The sequence below is a fragment of the Geotrypetes seraphini genome, chromosome 18 (genome assembly GCF_902459505.1).
Source record: "Geotrypetes seraphini chromosome 18, aGeoSer1.1, whole genome shotgun sequence".
NCBI classification, from domain to species: domain Eukaryota; kingdom Metazoa; phylum Chordata; class Amphibia; order Gymnophiona; family Dermophiidae; genus Geotrypetes; species Geotrypetes seraphini.
The window spans coordinates 23,765,918-23,786,423 of NC_047101.1; the positions used below are offsets into that span (position 1 = coordinate 23,765,918).

Consider the following 20,506-nt stretch of genomic DNA (forward strand, 5'->3'; position numbering starts at 1 on the left):
GGGGCATAGTTATCATTGTGAACTATCATTAAGACTTTTTTTTTTTTTTTTTTTACCACAAGCTCCTACTATTTATTACAGGTCGCATTTTATGCAATGAGACCTAGTTACTAATAACTGGGGTTAATAGTAAAAATAACAGTTCTTAACAGTAACTCACATTGATAATTCCCCCACCCCCTCATTAATTAATGAAAAAATAAATTTCATCTATTTATTTTTAGTTATTTATATACTGCCTATTAATTGTCTAAGCCAGTGTTCTTCAACCACCGGTTCATGGACCAGTGCCGGTCCACAGAAATTTCCTGCTGGTCCACAGGGCCAGCATTTGCATCAGGCCCAAAACAGTGTTCTTCAACCGCCGGTCCACGGTGCGATCGATGCGGCGTTATCTTCGAGCCAGCTCCCTCTTCCTAACTGATTCAGTGCACAAAGCCACAGGCAGTGGCTCCTACGCGTGTCCTGCGCCTGAACCGGAAGCCTTCTCTTTGACGTTGCAACGTCAGAGGGAAGGCTTCCAGAATGAGGCACGGGACGTGCAAGGTGCAATTAGTACTAGTATGGGGACGGGGTCTGGGGTGGAGATTGGGTAGAGATGGGCGGGGTCTGGACCACGACTTAGCCCAATGTTCTTCAACCGCTGGTCTATGGACCAGTGCCAGTCCACAGAAATTTCCTGCCGGTCCACAGGGCCAGCACGTGCATCAGGCCCAAAACAGTGTTCTTTAACCGCCGGTCCACAGTATGATCGATGCGGCGTTATCTTCAAGCCAGCTCCCTCTTCCTAACTGATTCAGTGCACAAAGCCACGGGCAGTGGCTCCTACGGGCATCCTGCGCCTGAACTGGAAGCCTTCTCTCTGACGTTGCAACGTCAGAGGGAAGGCTTCCAGATGAGGCACGGGACGTGCAAGGTGCAATTAGTACTATTATGGGGACGGGGTCTGGGGTGGAGATTGGGTACAGATGGGCGGGGTCTGGCCCACGACTTAGCCCAGTGTTCTTCAACCGCCGGTCCACGGACCGATGCCAGTCCACAGAATAATTTTTTTATTTCTGCCGGTCCATAGGTGTAAAAAGGTTGAAAAACACTGGTCTAAGCAGTTTACATTCAGGTACTCAGACATTTGTCCCTATCTATCCCTATCTAAAGTACCTGGGGCAACGGTACTTGCCCAGGGTCCAGAAATTGTACCACTCTAGTAGCTGTGGCTGCATGTTGTGTCGACATTTCTCTTATATACGGTTTAGATCAGCTTGTTGTATTCTGTGGAAAATTTATATGATTTCTATTCTTTGGATTATTGGTGTGTACAGCATGCTTGTATCGTGCCTCTTTAACATTTCTCTTTTTTGTACTTCTATATTTTAAATCAATAAAATCTTTGAACTGAAAAAAAAAAAAAAAGAAATTGAAATCAGTACTCTATGTAATAAAAGTGAGCCAAGTAAAAGACAATCAAGCCATTGTGACATCACTGATGAGGCCGACTCAGGCATTGGTGGAATGAGGCATTATGACATCACAATATCAGCTCTGGTTACCAGAGATTGAAACTCTTCATACTAAGGGGGAAAGTTATCAACGTGGGTTACAGTGAAGACATGTTATTTACCTATTAACTCATGCTGTTTCAGCTCAGGTCCCATTTTATGCATCGAGACCCAATTACTAGTAACTGGGGTTATCGGTAAAATAGCATATATTAACAGCAGCCCACGATGACGGCTTCCCTCCTAAGAATCACCCCTTGGAACATGTGGAAAATGAAAGATGGTGAGTTCAGGCAGAGAATGCTACACAAAACAAGTTGGGAATGAGAAGTCGGGATAGTAACACTGGGATCAAAGTGGATTAAAAATAAATAAATAAATCTTTGGGGAAAGGTTGTATAGAAAGCCCCAGAAACGTCTTTAATATGATGTCAAAATCTGTATCTGAAGCCTGAGACTCTAAGACGGGGCTTGAGTCTGATCACTTTGAAGAACCCTTCCTTAGTTCCATCATGCCTCTATTAGAGATGAGTAAGCAAACAGTAGTTCCCACAGCTAGTCTGAAGGATCTCCAGCCAGTCAGGTTTGCAGGCTAGCTGCAATGAATATTCAGGAGACAGATTTTCATACATTGTGTGCACATTTATCACGTATGCATTCTTTATGGGTGTCCAAAAAATTCTGAGTGACTGAAGGACCCCCAGCACAGGTTTGGGCAGTAGTGATCTAGAACTACCTTAAAATCCTATAGTGCACTAAATTTCAACAGCAAGGATAGAAAAATATAACTATGTCATCAACATCATTATCAGGAGCAATGCGGACAGCTCCTGTAGCCAGGTTGTTTGATTACTTCAATACTTTTCACAGTTTACGAAGGAGAACATCAGTACAGTAGAGTATATAGAGTAGAATGACAGGAAGAACAGCTATCCTGTTCTACTAACCCAATCCAAGCAGTAGCGTATTGAGGGTGATTGGCGCCCAGGGAGGGACCAGGGACGATGGCACCCTTCTCCTGCCCTCTTCTCTGACCCCCAGCACCTTCTCGACCTCCCCGCACCCCTGCTGCATGTTCCCATCTTTCCTTCCCCCGTACCTCTTTAATTTTCCAAGCATGAGCAGCATCATGAACTTGCTGCCTGTATCATGCTTCCTAGGTGCAGGACCCAGAAGTGACGTCAGAGGGGGCAGCAAGTTCATGATACTACTCTTGCTGGGAAAATGAAAGAGGTACGAGGGAAGGGGCGCACGCACATGCCAAGGGGAGTCAGGAAGGAACGGGGGCGGAGAGGAGGATGGGTGCTGGTGCCCCCACCAAGACAGCACCCGGGTGGACCACCCCCTCCCTGCCCCCTCTTTACTACACCACTGAATCCAGGAAAGTGCTTTGGAATGCATTTTGTTAAAATGTCTGAACGAGGGATCACTATTAAAAAATCAAAGTATTGCCTAAGAATATTCTATAGTATATGAATACATGGATGTGGTTGGAACAAAGAACAGGGTATTAATTAACACATCAACATTTTGCACAGATCATCCTGCCACACCACACTGCCACACAAAAAACTACCAACATTTTAAATTTTGTTTCACTGAGTTTTCTGTTGAAAGCACTAGAAATCTAGTTCCAGGTTGGAACATCAGCAGATGTACACCCCACCAAGGGGAAGAGTTCTGTCAATGGGTCCAAAAGAACACATGTGGTACTGCGCATCAAGTTCTTCCTGGTAGCCCAGAACGTGACTTCACATCAGGGACTCCTCTGCTTCAATTTCTCTGTCCACCTCAATGGCTGTATTTTCATAGCTGGTGATACCTCCATATTTTCTCATATGGACCATTAAAGGCTTTGGAGACTGGCTGCCTGCCAGCGTATTCACATACATGCCTGTTCTGTTTTCTTCTAGAGAAGGACCCCAGTCCATGGCTGGCCTACTGGCTTGCCTGATTCTCTGATCAAAATGAAACAAACAAACAAAAAATATTATGCAAGTGTCCACGGTACACATTGTCTTACCAAAGCAAAAGTAAACTTGACACCATTGAGCCTGAAGGAAAAAAATAACCAAATATAAGTCTTTCTCTGACTAACCAGAAATGGACTTGAAGCTCAATTTTGTATAGGTTGTCCAGATCCGAAAACAGATATTTGGGGGCCGAAATTCAAAGCAATTTAATCAGCCAGAATTCACTGCTGATACTCAGCGGCACTTAACCAGTTAATGCTACTGATAATGCTACTGAATATGGTCCTAAACACTGAATGACCTTCTCTTATCAATTAGAAACTTGACCTCTTTACCCGAATTAAAAAAATTCCTTAAGACACACTTGTTTACCCAGACATTTGGAAAGTCATGTTTTTTGTGTGTTTACTGTTTTATTTTTGCAATATATTTTAAGCTTTGTTAAGACTATGCACTTGATTTAACTGTAATTTACTGCTGTATTTATATTGTATTTTTTTTTTTTAAGTTCCAATAATTTTATTCGTTTTATAAACAATATCAAGTTGCAATACATTTTTTTAAATCACAGGCTGCAGCAGTATAAGCTCCGACGCTCATAGTAGCTGGCAATAAAAAAAAACCCTAACGCACCCTGATAAAAGAAGGGGTTTAAGAGGGCCGTTCACAAAATATCAGACCTTAATTTTTCTTTCGTAAACAAATAAAGATAGGGAGGCGTGGCTTGGTGCATGTATGTAGGTGACCCTAATGCGCATGCTTGAATTTTTTCCCACCTACAGAAGCCGTCAGTCACCGGCAGACCGCCAATGAGTGAGGAAGTGTAAGTGAGCGCTGTCCGATTTTTGTTTTTGACAAAATGACAAAAAAGTTGAACAACGCTACTGCATTAAATTTTGTGTAAAACTTGGCGATTCCCAAGTGGAAACGATCTGCAAGATTCAACAGGCCTTCAGGGACGAAGCCATGTGCACCACACAGGTAAAGGAGTGGTACAACCGCTTCAGAGATGGCCACACATCAGTGGAGAGTGAAGCACGTTCTGGTAGGCCCTCAACATCCAGAAATTACATTACATTACATTACATTACTGGCTTATATTCCGCCTGTACCTTTCAGTTCTAAGCGGATTACATCAGAACTATAACTGGACATTTCCAGGAAGAGAAATACAAATTACAATTAAGGCGTAAGGTCTAAAGCAATTTTGATGAGTAGAAATGAGATCGTCATTGACCCTGTGAGGACCCTGGTGATGCAGGATCGTCGAATCACCAAGGGGTACTACCAAGAGGTTCTGCATCGCCTTCATAACACGGAGACGCAAACGGCCGGACCTGTGGGCAGTGGGCAATTGGCAGCTCCATCACGATAACGCACTTGCCCATTCTTCACATTTGATACAGAGTTTCCTGGCCAAACACACCTGTGATTCCTCAGGCTCCCTACTCTCCAGACATGGCTCCATGTGACTTCTGGCTTTTGCCCAAGCTGAAAATGCCCTTGAAAGGGACCAGATTTCAGTCATGAGAAGACATCATGCATAATGCGATGGACCAGTTGTGAGCAATCCCATAAGAGGCATTCCAATGCTGCTTCCGACAGTGGCAGAACCGATGGAAGAAGTGTCTGGCAGCCCAAGGTGACTACTTTGAAGGAGATTAGTATAAGATTGTTGTATCTGAATACGAGTATATTTTTATGAATAAAGGTCTGATACTTTTTGAATGGCACGTATTTGTAATTTGTCTAAACCACTTTGACACCTTTTTAGGCCATTTTTCTTTTTATTGGAGTCTTTTGTAAAATATGTGGAGGGGCATGATAAAAAAACATCTAAGTCTCCTTTTGGCCTAAGGCCCTAAACGTTGAAAGTAGAAGCAGGGAAAATGTCCATTCTCAAAAAAAACGTCCAAAAGGAGGTTTTTTAAAAATAATGACCTGCCTCTACGTTCAGCTGTTTAAACCACCACTACATCTACACTTACCACATATAATGAACCCCAAAAAAGCCTAAGTCCCAAACGCCCAACACCAGAGCTTTTAGGTGAAGGAGGAGTTAGTCCTTTGCCTAACAGCTGGATTCTGTAACCGGTGTCTGTCAAAAAGAACACCGGTTACAGAATCCACCCCAGCCCCACTCCAGCAATGATGGTGACAGGAGAGATGGCTCATCTCCCCTGTTGCGCTAACGATCCCAAAGTGCTGTCAACCGCGGCATTTTGGATCACTATCATGGCAGGAGAGATATCCAATCTCTCCTGCCGTGATCCACCCCCCCCAAGATCGTGCAGGAGGGAGCTCAACCCCTCCTGCCCTGACGCAGCCCCACGATCGGCTGGGGCAGGAGGGAGGTCAAGCCCTCCTGCCCAGAGACCCCACCCCCACCCCGCACCCCCACTAAGATATGGGCAGGAGGGATCCCAAGCCCTCCTGCCCTGACGCAGCCCCCCAACTGCCCTCCCGAATCCCCGATTGGCCTGCCGAACACCCCCCACCCGCTGACCCAGTGAGACCCTCCCACCTCCCTTACCTTAAAAAAAAGTTGGCCAGATGGGTCCCAAGCCTGTCCATCCGTCCATCCATCCTCAGAATGGTGGGCCTTAGGGCCTGATTGGCCCAGGTGCCTCAAGGCCCGCCCACAGGAGAGGCCTTAGGTGCCTGGGCCAACCGGAATTGGCCCAGTGGCCTTAGGCCCCTCCTGCAGGTGGGGCCTTAGGCACATGGGCCCAACCCATGTTTTGATGGATTTTTGCAATGTGGATTCATGGATGTATGAGCTGAATAGGAGTTGTTTGTTTGCTTTTTTAAGGACGATGCCTGTGGCTATCTCCAAGAAAGTAAGAAGTTGTGAATTTTTCTGAGGTCTTTTTTCTCCTTAAATCTGAATGTGTTACTTGTCATCTCTAAATAATACTGTACATCTAAACCATATGATCCTCCAATACCTTCCCTAACACAGAGGTATATTTACCTAACCTCCCACACACACACAATTGCTCGCGCTTACTTGATCATTCTACTTGCAATAGACTCAATCCTTCCTACGTTGTTCTGTGCCTGGTTTCTCTCCTGCCCCCAAATTTTCTCTAACCCGTTCCTTCCCCTATTTCCAAAATCCCTAATGCAATGCCACAGACACTTGCAGTGCATCCCATCTCTTTAGCCAGCCTGGAATTATTTCAAGGCGCTCCAGTCAGCTCTCTCAGTATTTACCACCGTTACTAAGTCCACAGGTATGAAATATTCAGATGCAGGCTCTTAAAATGACATCCTACCCATATGAAAAGTTTGCTAGAAAAAAGGGGGTAATAAGATGATCAAGGAAAATATTATGCTTTGATCATTCAACGAATGATAATGATCGCTCAAAACTGCTGATCCAATATGCGCATATCATCATCTAAAAGGCTTAATATTCTTTTACTTTGGTTTTCTAAAAAAAGATCTCACTACAATACAATAAATCCATTTCTAGATCGCATAACCAGGTAGTTCAATGCAGTTTACAAAAGATTAGTAATACTTACAGGATGAAATAGTTAAAGAATTAATTGCCTATGAATTTTTCGAAAAGATGACTTTTTCACTGCTTTCTAAATTGAAGATAAGAGTAAGATGCTAGGAACAGATTCTTAAAGTCACCATCATGCAATGCAACTTGAAAAGAAAGTTTGTCGCTCATGAAATTTTTGGTACTTGCATCCACTAACCGAAGGGAAAACAAATAAAGCGTGAGTTTTGCTTGGATTTTTTCCGAGTTGAAAAGACAAATGAATCGGTCAAATATTGTGAGCTTGACCAGTAGCAACTTTATAATAGAAACAGCCCAGCTTAAATGCAATTCGCGCCTCCACTCCACTAAACATTATAAGAACATAAGAAATGCCTCTGCTGGGTCAGACCCGAGGTCCATCGTGCCCAGCAGTCCGCTCACGCGGCGGCCCAACAGGTCCAGGACCTGTGCAGTAATCTTCTATCTATACCCCTCTATCCCCATTTCCAGTAGGAATTTGTCCAATCCTTTCTTGAACCCCAGTACCGTACTCTGCCTTATAACGTCCTCTGGAAGCGCATTCCAGGTGTCCACCACACGTTGGGTAAAGAAGAACTTCCTAGCATTTGTTTTGAATCTGTCCCCTTTCAACTTTTCCGAATGCCCTCTTGTTCTCTTATTTTTTGAAAGTTCGAAGAATCTGTCCCTCTCTACTCTCTCTATGCCCTTCATGATCTTGTAAGTCTCTATCATATCCCCTCTAAGTCTCCTTTTCTCCAGTGAAAAGAGACCCAGCTTCTCCAATCTCTCAGAATATGACAGGTTTTCCATACCTATTATCAGACATGTTGCTCTCCTTTGAACCCTCTCGACTAATACCATATCCTTCTTAAGATACGGCGACCAATATTGGACGCAGTACTCCAAATGCGGGCGCACCATCGCCCGATACAACGGCAGGATAACTTCTTTCGTTCTGGCTGTAATACCCTTTTTGATTATACCAAGCATTCTATTCGCTCTCTTAGCGGCCGCTGCACACTGTGCCGACGGCTTCATTGTCATGTCCACCATTACCCCCAAGTCCCTTTCCTGGGTACTCTTATTCAATAACATCCCTCCCATTAGATGTATTCTGGGAGATGAGCGTATCATAAAATTCAAGAACGCAGATCATTGGACCTCCTATGATTTAGGAATCATTCCAAATCCGCAACCTGTGCTCCATTCTTTAATCATATATGCTCACGCCTCCCTCCCACCCTTTTAAATGAACTATAAGTGCTATCTAAACACCCATCCATCCCTTTTCTAAAGCATTCCTAGTGTATTCCTAGGATATGTTGGGGCATAGCAAATTATTTAATATGGTTTGGGGCCCGTTGACATCCTTTGTTACTTCAACATAGTTGTCTTGGTTTAAATTTTTTGTTTATTTTTATACATATCCAGGACAGGGTGGGTGGGGATATATTTCTGGTTTATTTCTTGATTAAATTGGTGGAGGGGAGGGATATTTATCTTCTGCATTGTTATTAATGAAATTTAAGTGCTTATTTTGTTATTAATGTCTGTATAATTTATGGCACTTTGTATTAGCTTTGAAAATTAATAAAGATTTAATTTAAAAAAATAAAATATTCCTAGTGTGAAAACCCTTGACAGAAACTTTAGGTATTATCTAAACATTGGTTTCTTTCATAAAATTTTACCGTTACAAAAACAAAGAAGGCAACACTTATCTTCTAGTGCAACTAGCCACAACCAGCGCTGACTTGAAATACAAACTCCCGACGCCCTCTCCAAAGACTATGGGCGTTTCAATCTAAAACAGATCTTCTTTGGGGGATATTTTGCGCTGCCTCTCTCTGCCCCCAGCACCTCTCAGGTGGTCCAATGATCTGCGTTCTTGAATTTTATGATACGCTCATCTCCCAGAATATATCTAATGTTTAGCGAGATCTTTCTTTAGAAAACCAAAGTAAAAGAATATAAAGCCTTTTAGCTGATGATATATGCATATTGGATCAGCAATTTTGAGCGATCATTATCATTCATTGAACGATTAAAGCATAATATTTTCCTTGATCATCTTATTACCCCCCTTTTTTTCTAGCAAACTAAGTCCACAGGTGGCAGTTCTTGTCAACCTGTTAAAATCCCTCCAAAAATAAGCATCTTTCTAAAGGCAAAACAGCACTGGTGTTTCGGTCCCTGCGGTCACCGTTTCCACAGCAACTTGTTAAAGATCGTGGCATGATGCTAAAAGCAATTAGATATACATTAGTAGAGCTCTTTAAATGTTTTGAACATGCTATTAAAGCAATCTACAGTTTGCTTACCCTTTCATTATCCTATAGAAATTAATGAAGCTTCCCAGATCTCATGCCACATGGCGGTTAGTGCTGGCAGCAGCTTAATTGATCAGGTGATGGGAGATTGTGTTTTGAGGAAACTTCTTAAATGCCAAACACTGCCCACCTGAGGCATACGGTGACAGGTCAAAAGCGCGTACCGACAAAGGTGCGCCGAGACAACTGAGCGCAAGGCGGAAGCCCGCGCCGAAGAAAAACAGTGTTTTAAGGGGCTCCGTCGAGGTGTGGGGGGGTAACCCCCCCCCCACTTTCATGAATACAGATCGCGCCGGCATTGTGGGGGGGTTTGGGGGGTTGTAACCCCCCACATTATACTGAAAACTTCCCTTTTTCCCTGCGCTCAGTTGTCTGGGCGCGCCTTTGTCGCCACGCGTTTTTGACTATGAACCGAGGCATACATTTGCAGAACATGACAAGGTATTCATCTGAGAGAAAAGTTTCACTTTTGGAAGTATAGCGAGATGCAGAGCCAGTGGCTTCCTTCTATTGCTTTGGGCTCTCAGCTCAGTCAGAACCAGGATTGGGATTTTGAATAACTGGGGATGTTTCCTGTGGTTTTTTTTATCCATCAGTCTGGGGACCAGGCCTCTGAAGTCCCACCCCCTCAACCTATTCAGGCGTATACAAAACAGGCCAACAATGTCCCATCCACAGAGGTGCCTACGGAAGTGACTGTAGACGCCAGTAGGATGCAATTCTCGTGCGAAGTAGGCGCCAGAAATGTAGGCCAGTAAAACCCTGGCCCACATTTCCGGCGCCTACTTTTACCCGTGGCCATGATTCCGCAACCGGCGCCGGTACATGATTGAAAACGTGACTGGTGCCCGTTTTGAAGATGCCAGCGCCGGCTGCGGAATTTGGCCCCCGATGGAATAATTACAAATATTTTTTAGCGTGAAGTTTGCGTGCTAGATTAGGAACTTATCGCAGGCTCCAAGCTCCTACTGCAGCCCATGAGGAAACTGACAAAATACATTTATCTAGGGCAACTTTCCTTTGATATGTGAGCTACCTCCACTGTATTGGCTTTGGTTTCTGATTGTGGAGCACAGTTTATAAAATATTCCTGGTCTACTAGTATTGATTATTTCTAGAGTGCTCCCGGACATATTCAGTGCTGTACAGTCACAAAGAAGACAGCCCCTGCTCAAATGATGGTCTGCGTCTCTTACTGTGCTTCCACTTCTCAATATCCCATTCTGCAGATTTTGTTTTTATTTTCTCAGGGTTACCATATTTGTTAAGTCCTACTAGTCTTACTCCTACCCCAACCCACCCACCCCCAACACAACCTCTCTCTCTCTCTCCAACTTCAACCTTCGGGCAGCTGGCGTATTAGCAACATGATCCTACTGTTGTCAGCTTGTCCCCAGAAGCCTTTGCTCTTCAGTGTCTGATCTACGCAGGAACAGGAAGTTGCTGCAGAGTGAAGGCTTCCGGGGCAGGCCGACAGCAGCAAGATTGTGTTGCTAACACGGCTGGCAGTTCGAAGTTTGAAATTGCAGTGCCAAAGGCGCTACATGGGGACAGGCTGACAGGGAAGAACCATACTCAACTCTGGGGTGGGGGCTGGACTGGAGAGACTGAGTCCAAAACCCGGACAAATTCCCTCCAGTCCAGAAAACCGTCCAGTCACCCAGCTAGGCCTCTAAAAAGAGAACATGTCCGGGTAAATCCGGATGTCTGGCAACCCTATGTTTTCTTAATGTTTTCTTAAAATTTGGCATTCCCTTTCCCCCATAACTCACTGCCACCTTTCTGCGCTTCACAGGCCTTTACCAAACCAGTGGTATGGCACTGAATCTCATTGCTACTAACTAACTAAGGGGAGAGTGTGGCACAGTGGTTAAAGCTACAGCCTCAGCACCCTGAGGTTGTGGGTTCAAACCCACGCTGCTCCTTGTCACCCTGGGCAAGTCACTTAATCCCCCCATTGCCCCGGGTACAATAGATTGTGAGCCCACCGGGACAGAGAGGGAAAACTGCTCAAGTACCTGAATGAATGCATGTAAACCATTCTGAGCTCCCCTGGGAGAACGGTATAGAAAATTGAATAAATAAATAAATGAAGTTGTCTACTTCCTGTCTGGGAGCAATTCACGCTACCTTCTCCAGCATGCAGGGCTGGCGTTAGGCCGTAGGCGTCAGAACAGGGGAGGCCACCGGGACCATGGCCTCCCCAAAACTGGTGCCCGCCTGCCCGGTTCATAGACTAAATCACGCGAAATAACGGCGCGCAGACAACTGCTGGGGTTGTGGGGGATTTTGGGGGTTGTAACCCCCCTCATTATACTTGAAGCCAAACTTTTTGCCTGTTTTTTAGGGAAAAAGTTCAGTTTTAAGTATAATGTGGGGGTTACAACCCCCCAAAACCCCAACGCCAGCACGATGTCTGTTAAGTAAAGTAGGGGGGTTCCCCACCAACACCCCCCATCGGAGCCCTTTAAAATAGTGCTTTTCTTCGGTGCGCCGTCAACCTTGCGCTCAGTTGTCTGCGCGCCGTTGTCTCGCGCGATTTAGTCCCGTCACCGCCTGCCCTCCCGACTCCCAGGATTTAAGTTAAAATGATCGGGCAGCTGCTGCCATACAGCTTCAAGGAGCAGACCTGCCCCCAGAAGTAGAATGAAGATTTCCAGGGCGGACATTCTTCTTGATGCTGCGCGGCGGCAGCCCGATCGTTTAAAATTGAAGCTGGTGCACAATTTCACTGTGGTTAGGGCAGAGTGCCTTGACCCGCCCCTTCCCCCCCAAAAAAACAAGACAGCATTTCGTTGCCCCTATGTTAGACAATGCTGATTTTCAGGGAGGAAATTTGGAGTGAGACTTTACAGCATCCCTTCCCCCCCTCCCCCCCACTCCGAGCTGTGCCTTCTTCGGCTTCAGGCAAGCTTGAGGCTGGGGTTGCCAGATTTTCTTTTCGGAAAGTCTGGACCCTTAGCCCCGCCTCCAGGCCCACCTAGGTATGCCCATCCCTGCCCTAATCCCGCCCCCACTGCCTGCTTTTGTCAGGCAGGGAGGAAGTCCGCGCGTGACATCATCATGTAGCGTCCGCACATGCGCGGGCTTCCTCCCTGCCCGACACAACTTTTCAGAACCCGGAAAAAGCGCCGGGTTTTGAAAAGCCATCCGCACCCCCCCCCCCCCCCTGAAAAGGAGGACCTATCCGGGGAAATCCGGACGCCTGATAACCCTACTTGAGGCCTCCTGTGGCATGGGAATTGTCCTGGTTGAATTTTCTAAAATCTGGCCATGGACTTCCTGCTGCAGTGCACCGTTTGGCAGTCTGGTTTTTAAGCCTCATCTAGTAGGTTATCTACAATAAATATGCATGAGGCACATTTGCATAAATTAATCTGAAAAATATGCAGCTCTGCCTTTATTTAGGCGAGTCCAAGGCCCAGGATAGAAAGCATTTTCTAATGCTAATGCATTTTCTGCATTCTGCACCTCCTCCTGTCTTATCTCCCCACCCACACTGAAAGTCACACGTCTTCATGATTCATAAAACACCTACACCAGAATTTTGCTAAAATGTGTGGCTGCTATGGAAACGGAGGCCATCCAAGAAAAGAAAAAATAAAAGCGGATTTCATAGGGAAAATAAAACGAAGGAATTTTTCTGCTCTGCATAGAGATAAAGGCCCAGATTCTCTAAACGGTGTCGTTTGGCGGCGGCTGCTGATTGTGTGTCAATCACGTGACACGCCTCTAGCAAAGGTAGGCGTTGAAAATGTAGGCTGAGGTTTACAAGGCCTATATTTCCAGCGTCTACCTTTGACGTGAATCACATCTAAGGAGGCACCTACCGGTGGCTTAACACCAATCCTGGGGTTAACCACGCCTACAGTAGCGTTAGGCGCCAGTAGGCGCCTCCAGAGGCATGATTCCGGCACCATTTTTTTAGGCGCCAATAGACGCCTGGAAATATATTTTAAAAGAAGTCTTAAATAGTGTTTCCCTCTTAACTTAAGAAAGAAGAAACCAAGCCTAGGACTACAATGAAGAGAGCAACAAAAAGAGGCACTGGAGATGTCAAAACCAACTAATGGTCACGAGTCTTTTATTCAAAGTAAAACATCTAGAAAATGTAAAAACAATCAAAGTCCCACCTAGGATCCAAGTTTCGGCGACTAAGTCGCCTTCCTCAGTAGTGACTGTCCCCTGAGGAAGGCGACTTAGTCGCCGAAACTTGGATCCTAGTTGGGATTGATTGTTTTTACATTTTCTAGATGTTTTACTTTGAATAAAAGACTCGTGACTATTAGTTGGTTTTGACATCTCCAGTGCCTCTTTTTGTTGCTCTTTTCATTGTAGTCCTAGGCTTGGTTTCTTCTTTCTTAAGTTAAGAGGGAAACACTATTTAAGAGTTCTTTTAAAATATATTTATGACGTACTGCGAACAGTGTGTATGAATGTGTCGCCGTCTCTACTTCACAAATGAAGAGCGCTTCATTTACTTTGAATAAAAGACTCGTGACCAGTAGTTGGTTTTGACATCTCCAGTGCCTCTTTTTGTTGCTCCCTCTTAACTTAAGCACAGTTTATAGAATATGGGCCAGAGTGCATACAGGTTTCAGTTTCAGGATTTAACAGTACATGGAATATTCTTTTTAGCATTGGTCATAGAGTTTCCTTCTGCTCCTTCCAAATCAAATGGAACTGACCTTCAATGAGACTATGACATAGTAAGCCTTCATTCACTACTGCCTACGGTTGCTAGATTTATTCATGCAAAAAAAAGGACATGTACCCCGCCCCAGTCTTCCCAGTCCACCCAAGCACTTCCCTGTTCCATCCCAGCCCAGCCCCATTCCACCTCCAGTCCCGCTCCCAGACAGACATTGTCTCTTCTTCACTGAGTTTGGGCCACATCTGGAGGGCCTCGATGTAGCCTCAAGCTCAGGGCCTTCCAAAACTTAGACACACTGATGGGTTTTGGAAATCTGTCCGGGCACCCAGACAGTCCTTTAAAAAGAGGACATGTCCAGGCTTTCCCAGACATCTGGTAACCCTTCTACTCCATAGTAAGTAGCCCAGTCTTCATATCCTATACCTAGCCACTAGCTGTGGCAATGGATCCCTTCTCTATTTAGGCTGCAAACGTAGTTTTGGCAGTATTCTAAATGTCAGCCAGGTTTGGGAATCAAGCTTAGGCCTCCCACATGGCAGTGTGTAGCAAAAGCACTGTCATATGGTACCAATTCTTTGGCCATGCATGCAAAGTTATTAAATATGATGGTCTAGTGATGGGTCATGGAAGAAGTGATCCTCAATCACTCCTGCCCATGTCGCCTATTTTGTCTGAAACTGAAAGAGGATCGTACATGTAATTTAGACTGAAGCCAAAACTGAAACTGAAATTTGATCAGCCTCTAGTGGGGTTTATACTGTTAAGTAAATTTGTATGTGTATACATACGAGGCCAAAGTCAGGAATAGAGAAGTGTAACTAGGGTTACCAGATTTTCCAAATGGAAAATCCGGACCCCTAGACCCGCCCCGTTTCACCCATCCCCGCCCCAGTATGCGCCAGTCCTGCCCCCAGTCACACCCTAGCCCCACCCCCACTGCCTGCTCTCATCAGGCAGCAGGGCATCCGTGCATACATGGATGTGATGCAATGATGTCACATGCACGTATGTATACCCGTGACATCATCGGGTGGCATCTGCGCATGTACGAAAGCCCTCCTGCCTGAAGGCAATTTGTTGGAAGCTTTTCAAAACCCGGACAAAGTGACGGGTTTTGAAAAGCCATCCGGACCCCTGGACATGTCCTCAAAAGTAGGACATATCCAGGGAAATCCAGTCGTTTGGTAACTCCAAATGTAACCAGCATGGAGTGGCAGCTACAGCTGTGACCACCTTGTTGGGAAGATTGGATGGCCTATATAGAACTTAACAGCCATCATTTGCTATAATAACTCATCAGAGTCTCTTGCCGTCTGGCTCTCAGATGCATATCAGAAAAGGTGTGGCGAGTGCTTGAAACAGGAAGTCCTAGAGTTTGCAATTGGCTGTCTAATCTTCAAGGCAAGGTCATTGCAATTTTCAGCAGATGATCTGGTCTCTTACCTCCCAAACTGTTCCTTCTTCCTTGAGTATAGCAAACACCATCCCCAATGGAACCATCAAGCAAGAGGCAAGGCCCATCAGGATTCCAAGAACCTCAGCCCAAAAGGGAAAGCGATAACTGCCATATTCCGAGGGCTGATACTTCACAATGCTGTATACTAACAGGGCCTACAAGAGCACAAGAAAACAGGCTCACACAGTACTCTTAATAGTGCTGTGCTGCGATGATATTTTGAGGCTTTCCGGCAACCACGACTGAACAACTCAGGTTTTGCTATGAAGACCCTCTTTTACAAAGGCGCGTTAGCCATTTTAGCGCACGCTAAATGCTAACGCGTCCATAGACTTATAATGGGTGTTAGCGTTTAGCATATGCATATATTTAGCATGTTCTAAAACGCATAGCGCACCTTAGTAAAGGAGCCCTTAGTTTGCATCTGTTACAGTACCAAATACCGTATTTTCACGCATATAACGCGCGCGTTATACACGATTTTACAAACCGTGCACAACCTTGCGCGTTATACACGTGAGCGCGCTATATAAATTTTTTTTTACATAGTTCCCACCCCGCCCGACGCCAGAGAAAGGGCGGGACCGCCGGAAGAGGAAGCAGCGTAGCGCAGGGCTCAGAGAAGGGGCGGGACCGCCGGCAGAGGAAGCAGCTGGGATCACTGGCATCCGGAAACAAAGGTAGACAGCTTCTCCATGGGGGAGGGGGGGAGGCTGTGGGGGTGCGAGCGGTTCTTCGGGTGGGAGTGCAAGCGGTCCATCGGGGTGGGAGTGCGAGCGATGGGGGTGCGAGCGGTCCTTCCGGATGATGAATCGGGCGTCGGGGGAGGGCATCAGGCTTTCAGGATGGAGACAGGACTTCAAGGGGAGACAGGCAGACCTTCAAGGGGGGACAGGACTTCAAGGGGGGACAGGCAGACCTTCAAGGGGGGACAGGCAGAGGAGAGTCGGGGCAGTGAACGGAAAGTCGGGGCGGGTGAAAGGAGAGTCGGGGCAGCCAGAGGAGAGTCGGGGCGGCATGCGCGGTATACCCGTGAGCACGGTATATATAAATTTGTGTTTCCCGCATGCTATACCCGTGTGCGCGTTTTACACGGGTGCCCGTTATCTACGTGAAAATACGGTACTTCCTCTCACTCACTACGGCTCCTCAATTCTAATAGACTTGTTCTCCCGTCCCCAGAACTGGCTCATTATAAATCCACATGATCATCGGCATATTTTTTTTATTTCTCCTTTCTTTTGGAATAATCTTCCACCTTTTATTCAGATTGAACATTCTAAAGTTTAAACCATTCCTGAAAATGTATTTTTTTTCAGGAAAGCTTTTGCCCCCCCCCCCCCACACACACACTTTTACAAAACAGCACAAGAGGTTTTTAGCACTGGCAGTCACGCTGAATGCTCTGCGCTGCTCTATATTTTGGCCAGCTCCATATCTCCAGAAACTCAATGTCGGGGCTTGGATAATGGACATGGCCTAGGAAAAACAAAAGAAAAAAACTGCAGAAGCAACGTCCAAAGCGCAGGATTCTTTATTGGAGTCAATGCAATGCAATATTCACAATCCCGGTTCTCATATCTGAAGACACGGGACCAGACACGGTCCGTGTTTCGGAGATACCCTCCTTCCTCAGGGGTCCAGTGTGTGTAGAACACGCACAGGTTGAGAACCTAGGCGTCAACAATGTGCAACAAATCAAAAACAACAATTGCAGAAGAGTCCAGTGCGGCTGTGATGCAGTGTCAGACTGTGGCGGTTCTTCGGTTCTCTCCACACCCCCTGGACCCCTGAGTAAAGAGTGTTTCTCCGAAACACAGACCTTGTCGGGTCCCGTGTCTTCAGATATGAGAACCAGGATTGTGAATATTGGATTTCATTCACTCCAATATAAGGTGACGTGCCAAAACTGCAGCGGACAATGGCACGCCGATAATCCTGCGCCTGATATCTGCGCTTAGGACAAATGCATGCCACCGCTTCTGCCGCTTTGACACCTTTACTTTTGCATTCTAAGGATGTAAGTGGGGGGAACCCTCCACTACACTTAGAAGTCCTTGTGCTCCCGTTGGGAGAGGGGACCCCCAACTACCCTGAAAACTCCTAAAGACTGAAAATGGGAAGGAGAACGAAAGTTTCAAGCACCCCCCCAATGGGAATGCAAGCTAATTGTAGTCGGGGGATTCCCCCCATACTCCTCTCAGAGCATAAAACGGAAGGCCTCAAAGCAGCGTAAGCGGCGGAATGCATTTGCGCTCAAATGTCGGCGTGGGATTGTTGGCATGCCATTGTCCTCCGCGCTTTTGACGGTGTACCCTCCAATAAAGGATCCTGCGCTTTGTACATTGCTTCTGCAGTTTTTCTTTTGTTCTTCTTTGGTTGGCTTTCCAACTGCAGACCCGTTGGAACGCTTTTGTTGTTTTGGTAATGGACATGGCCTGCCATTGAACTTCTAAGTATAATATTGATGGCAGTCAGCAAGATATTGATTGCCACCGACTGCATTTTGGATCTGGCGTGTTGTGGCTGCCTTAAATGCCCGGCTATAAATTTAACCTCTCTATGTGCACTGTGTGTAATGCTTTATGCCATGGATGAACATACATGACAAGTTGAATTTGGATGTGATCTTTACCAAAATGGAAGCCCAGAGTTTTAACTACTATGCCATCTGCACTAGTCACCGAAGAGTATCACTGGTTTACTTACCGTCATGGTAACAGGTGAAAGGAATATCCAACATGCTCTGAAGTAGATACCAGGTTTGAATCCCAGCATCATCTGAATATCTCGACAAAACCTTTTAATCCCTGGAGGAAGGGGAAAGAAAACAATACCAGAAAGAAGCCACGACAGACCTATCAATTACATTAAGAATCAGTAGGTATCATAAGGATGGCACCACAAGTGACATGGAATCTGGCCACTACAAATCACCAAAAATCCAAATACTGTAAATATAGCACCAGAAGATGCCAGAAATTACCAGAAGTGCAAGAAATCAAGCCTGCAGGCCGCAGATCAACATGGAACATGACATTTAAAAATAGCTACAACTCCTCCCTATATTGATTTCCAAAACAAGAGCTGCTTATGCATGAATGCATTTGATTATTTATTTAAACTTATTAACCACGTTAATAAAGAGACTCATCCAAGGCGATGTACAATAGCAAAATGACCAAATATAGGAATAACAAAAATAAACAAAATTTTGTGGGGATATGGTACAAATATTTCCTGATGTTTCAAGACCTACCCAGCTGAGGAGGAAAGCTTTCCTTTCATTAAAACCCAGATTAATAGTTCTTGGAGCTACTTTTTATTTGAAGTTTCCATGCAAATGCCGTTTTGCTAAAGGCACTCTTCCTCCTCTCTGCCCCCCTCCCGCTCCTCTCCATGCCTCACACGACCCTCGCCTTCCCCAGTACCTTTTTGACTTCCCCAGTGCGAGGTTGCTTCCCGCATCGGCGCTCTCTCTGACGTCACTTCTGAGATCTGCGCCTAGGAAGCCACGTCAAAGGGCGAGCCGACACCGGTGTGGGCATGCTGCTCACGCCAGAGCGGTTAAAAAGGTACGGGGAAAGGGAAGGGGGCAGCCTTTGGAGATGCCGATCCCCCATAAGAGCCTTAGAAACGCATGTTGCTTCTGAGCAACAGTGCCAACTAAAGGGTTAAATAGCTGCTTGGTTGAATTTGCAGCTTGCTCAATGCGTTGAGAGAAATATTGAATTTTGGCTGTTCTTAAGGCTTGGTGGTACAGTGCTGTGTGTTTCTGAAAGATAAGCCTGTTTTCATCTAGGCATGATCTTCATCATCTTCTTCATGCTTAAGGATCCATAGCTGAGGAGAAGCACAGGGAGCATTTGTGCACAGATCATCAGAGCTTCTTTGGAGGGGCCGTTTTTCCTAAGTGTGCATTCTAAATGTCAACCTGGTTTGACACTGACGGTTTCATACAAATGGGGATAGGGCAAGACCTCTAGGAAGTAATTGGCAATTTGTTATTACTGGCACTACAGAACCAGAAATAACATCAAAGACCAATCATGGCAGCACGTTATAAGATGGGACAGCTGCTAATGTAACTAAAGACTACTCAAAAACTGTTAATGCTAGCAGGAATGAACAAAACAGCTAGTGCCAGACTTCAAGACATAGAAACATAGAAACATAGAAGGTGACGGCAGATAAGGGCCAAGGCCCATCAAGTCTGCCCACACCAATGACCCTCCCCTACCTCCCTTTGCGAAGAGATCCCACCTTTCGATCCCATTTAGCTTTAAAATCAGGCACACTGCTGGCCTCAATCACCTGCATCGGAAGACCATTCCATCGATCCACCACCCTCTCGGTGAAGAAGTATTTCCTAGTGTCGCCATGCAATGTCCCTCCCCTGATTTTCCATGGATGCCCTCGTGTTGACGTGGGTTCCTTGAAGAAGAAGATATCCTCCCCCACCTCGATACGGCGCGTGAGGTACTTGAATGTCTCGATCATGTCCCCCCTCTCCCTGCGTTCCTCAAGGGAGTAGAGCTGGAACTAGACCGTAGACCGTGCTAGTACCAGAAAATCTCACTGAGGAAGTTGCATTACTAATGGTACTGAAATCATGAAAGATGTACTAATGGATCCAATACAATGTTGAAAGGGAAAGACATAAGAATTGCCACACTGGGACAGACCGAAGGTCCATCAAGCCTGTTTCCAATAGTGGCCAACCCAGGTCCCGAGTACCTGGCAGAAACCCAAATAGTAGCAACATTCCACAGCTCAGATTGTGATGTCATAATACCTCATCCCACCAATGCCTAAGAGACAAACTCATCAGTGATGTCACAATGGCTTGACTGTCTTATACTTGGCTAACATAACAACATAAGAATTGTCACACTGGGACAGACCGAAGGTCCATCAAGCCCAGAATCCAGTGACCAACCCAGGTCCCAAGTATCTTCTTAGTCTGCCGCGTCAACATTTCCCACGATTTAATAAAGAGACATGGGAAATATTGACGCGGCAGACTAAGGGGGAATTTCCTTGAAACAGCTTTGGTGAAACATATGATCCCCTAGCTGCG

At 45.7% G+C, this 20,506-nt stretch overlaps 1 protein-coding gene across 3 annotated transcripts in view; it reads right to left on the reverse strand.

Moving 5' to 3' along the window:
- Positions 1-1,509: 1,509 nt before the first annotated feature.
- Positions 1,510-20,506, reverse strand: part of SLC6A7 (solute carrier family 6 member 7) — a 79,868-nt gene continuing 60,871 nt past the window's right edge. For all 3 annotated transcript variants that reach the window (XM_033927296.1, XM_033927297.1, XM_033927298.1), the window contains 3 exons: positions 18,136-18,236; positions 15,414-15,581; positions 1,510-3,454 (listed from right to left, as the gene is read on the reverse strand). In XM_033927296.1, the coding sequence (XP_033783187.1) occupies positions 3,248-3,454; positions 15,414-15,581; positions 18,136-18,236 (476 nt within the window). In that variant the 3' untranslated portion in view covers positions 1,510-3,247. The remainder of the gene's footprint in view (positions 3,455-15,413; positions 15,582-18,135; positions 18,237-20,506) is intronic.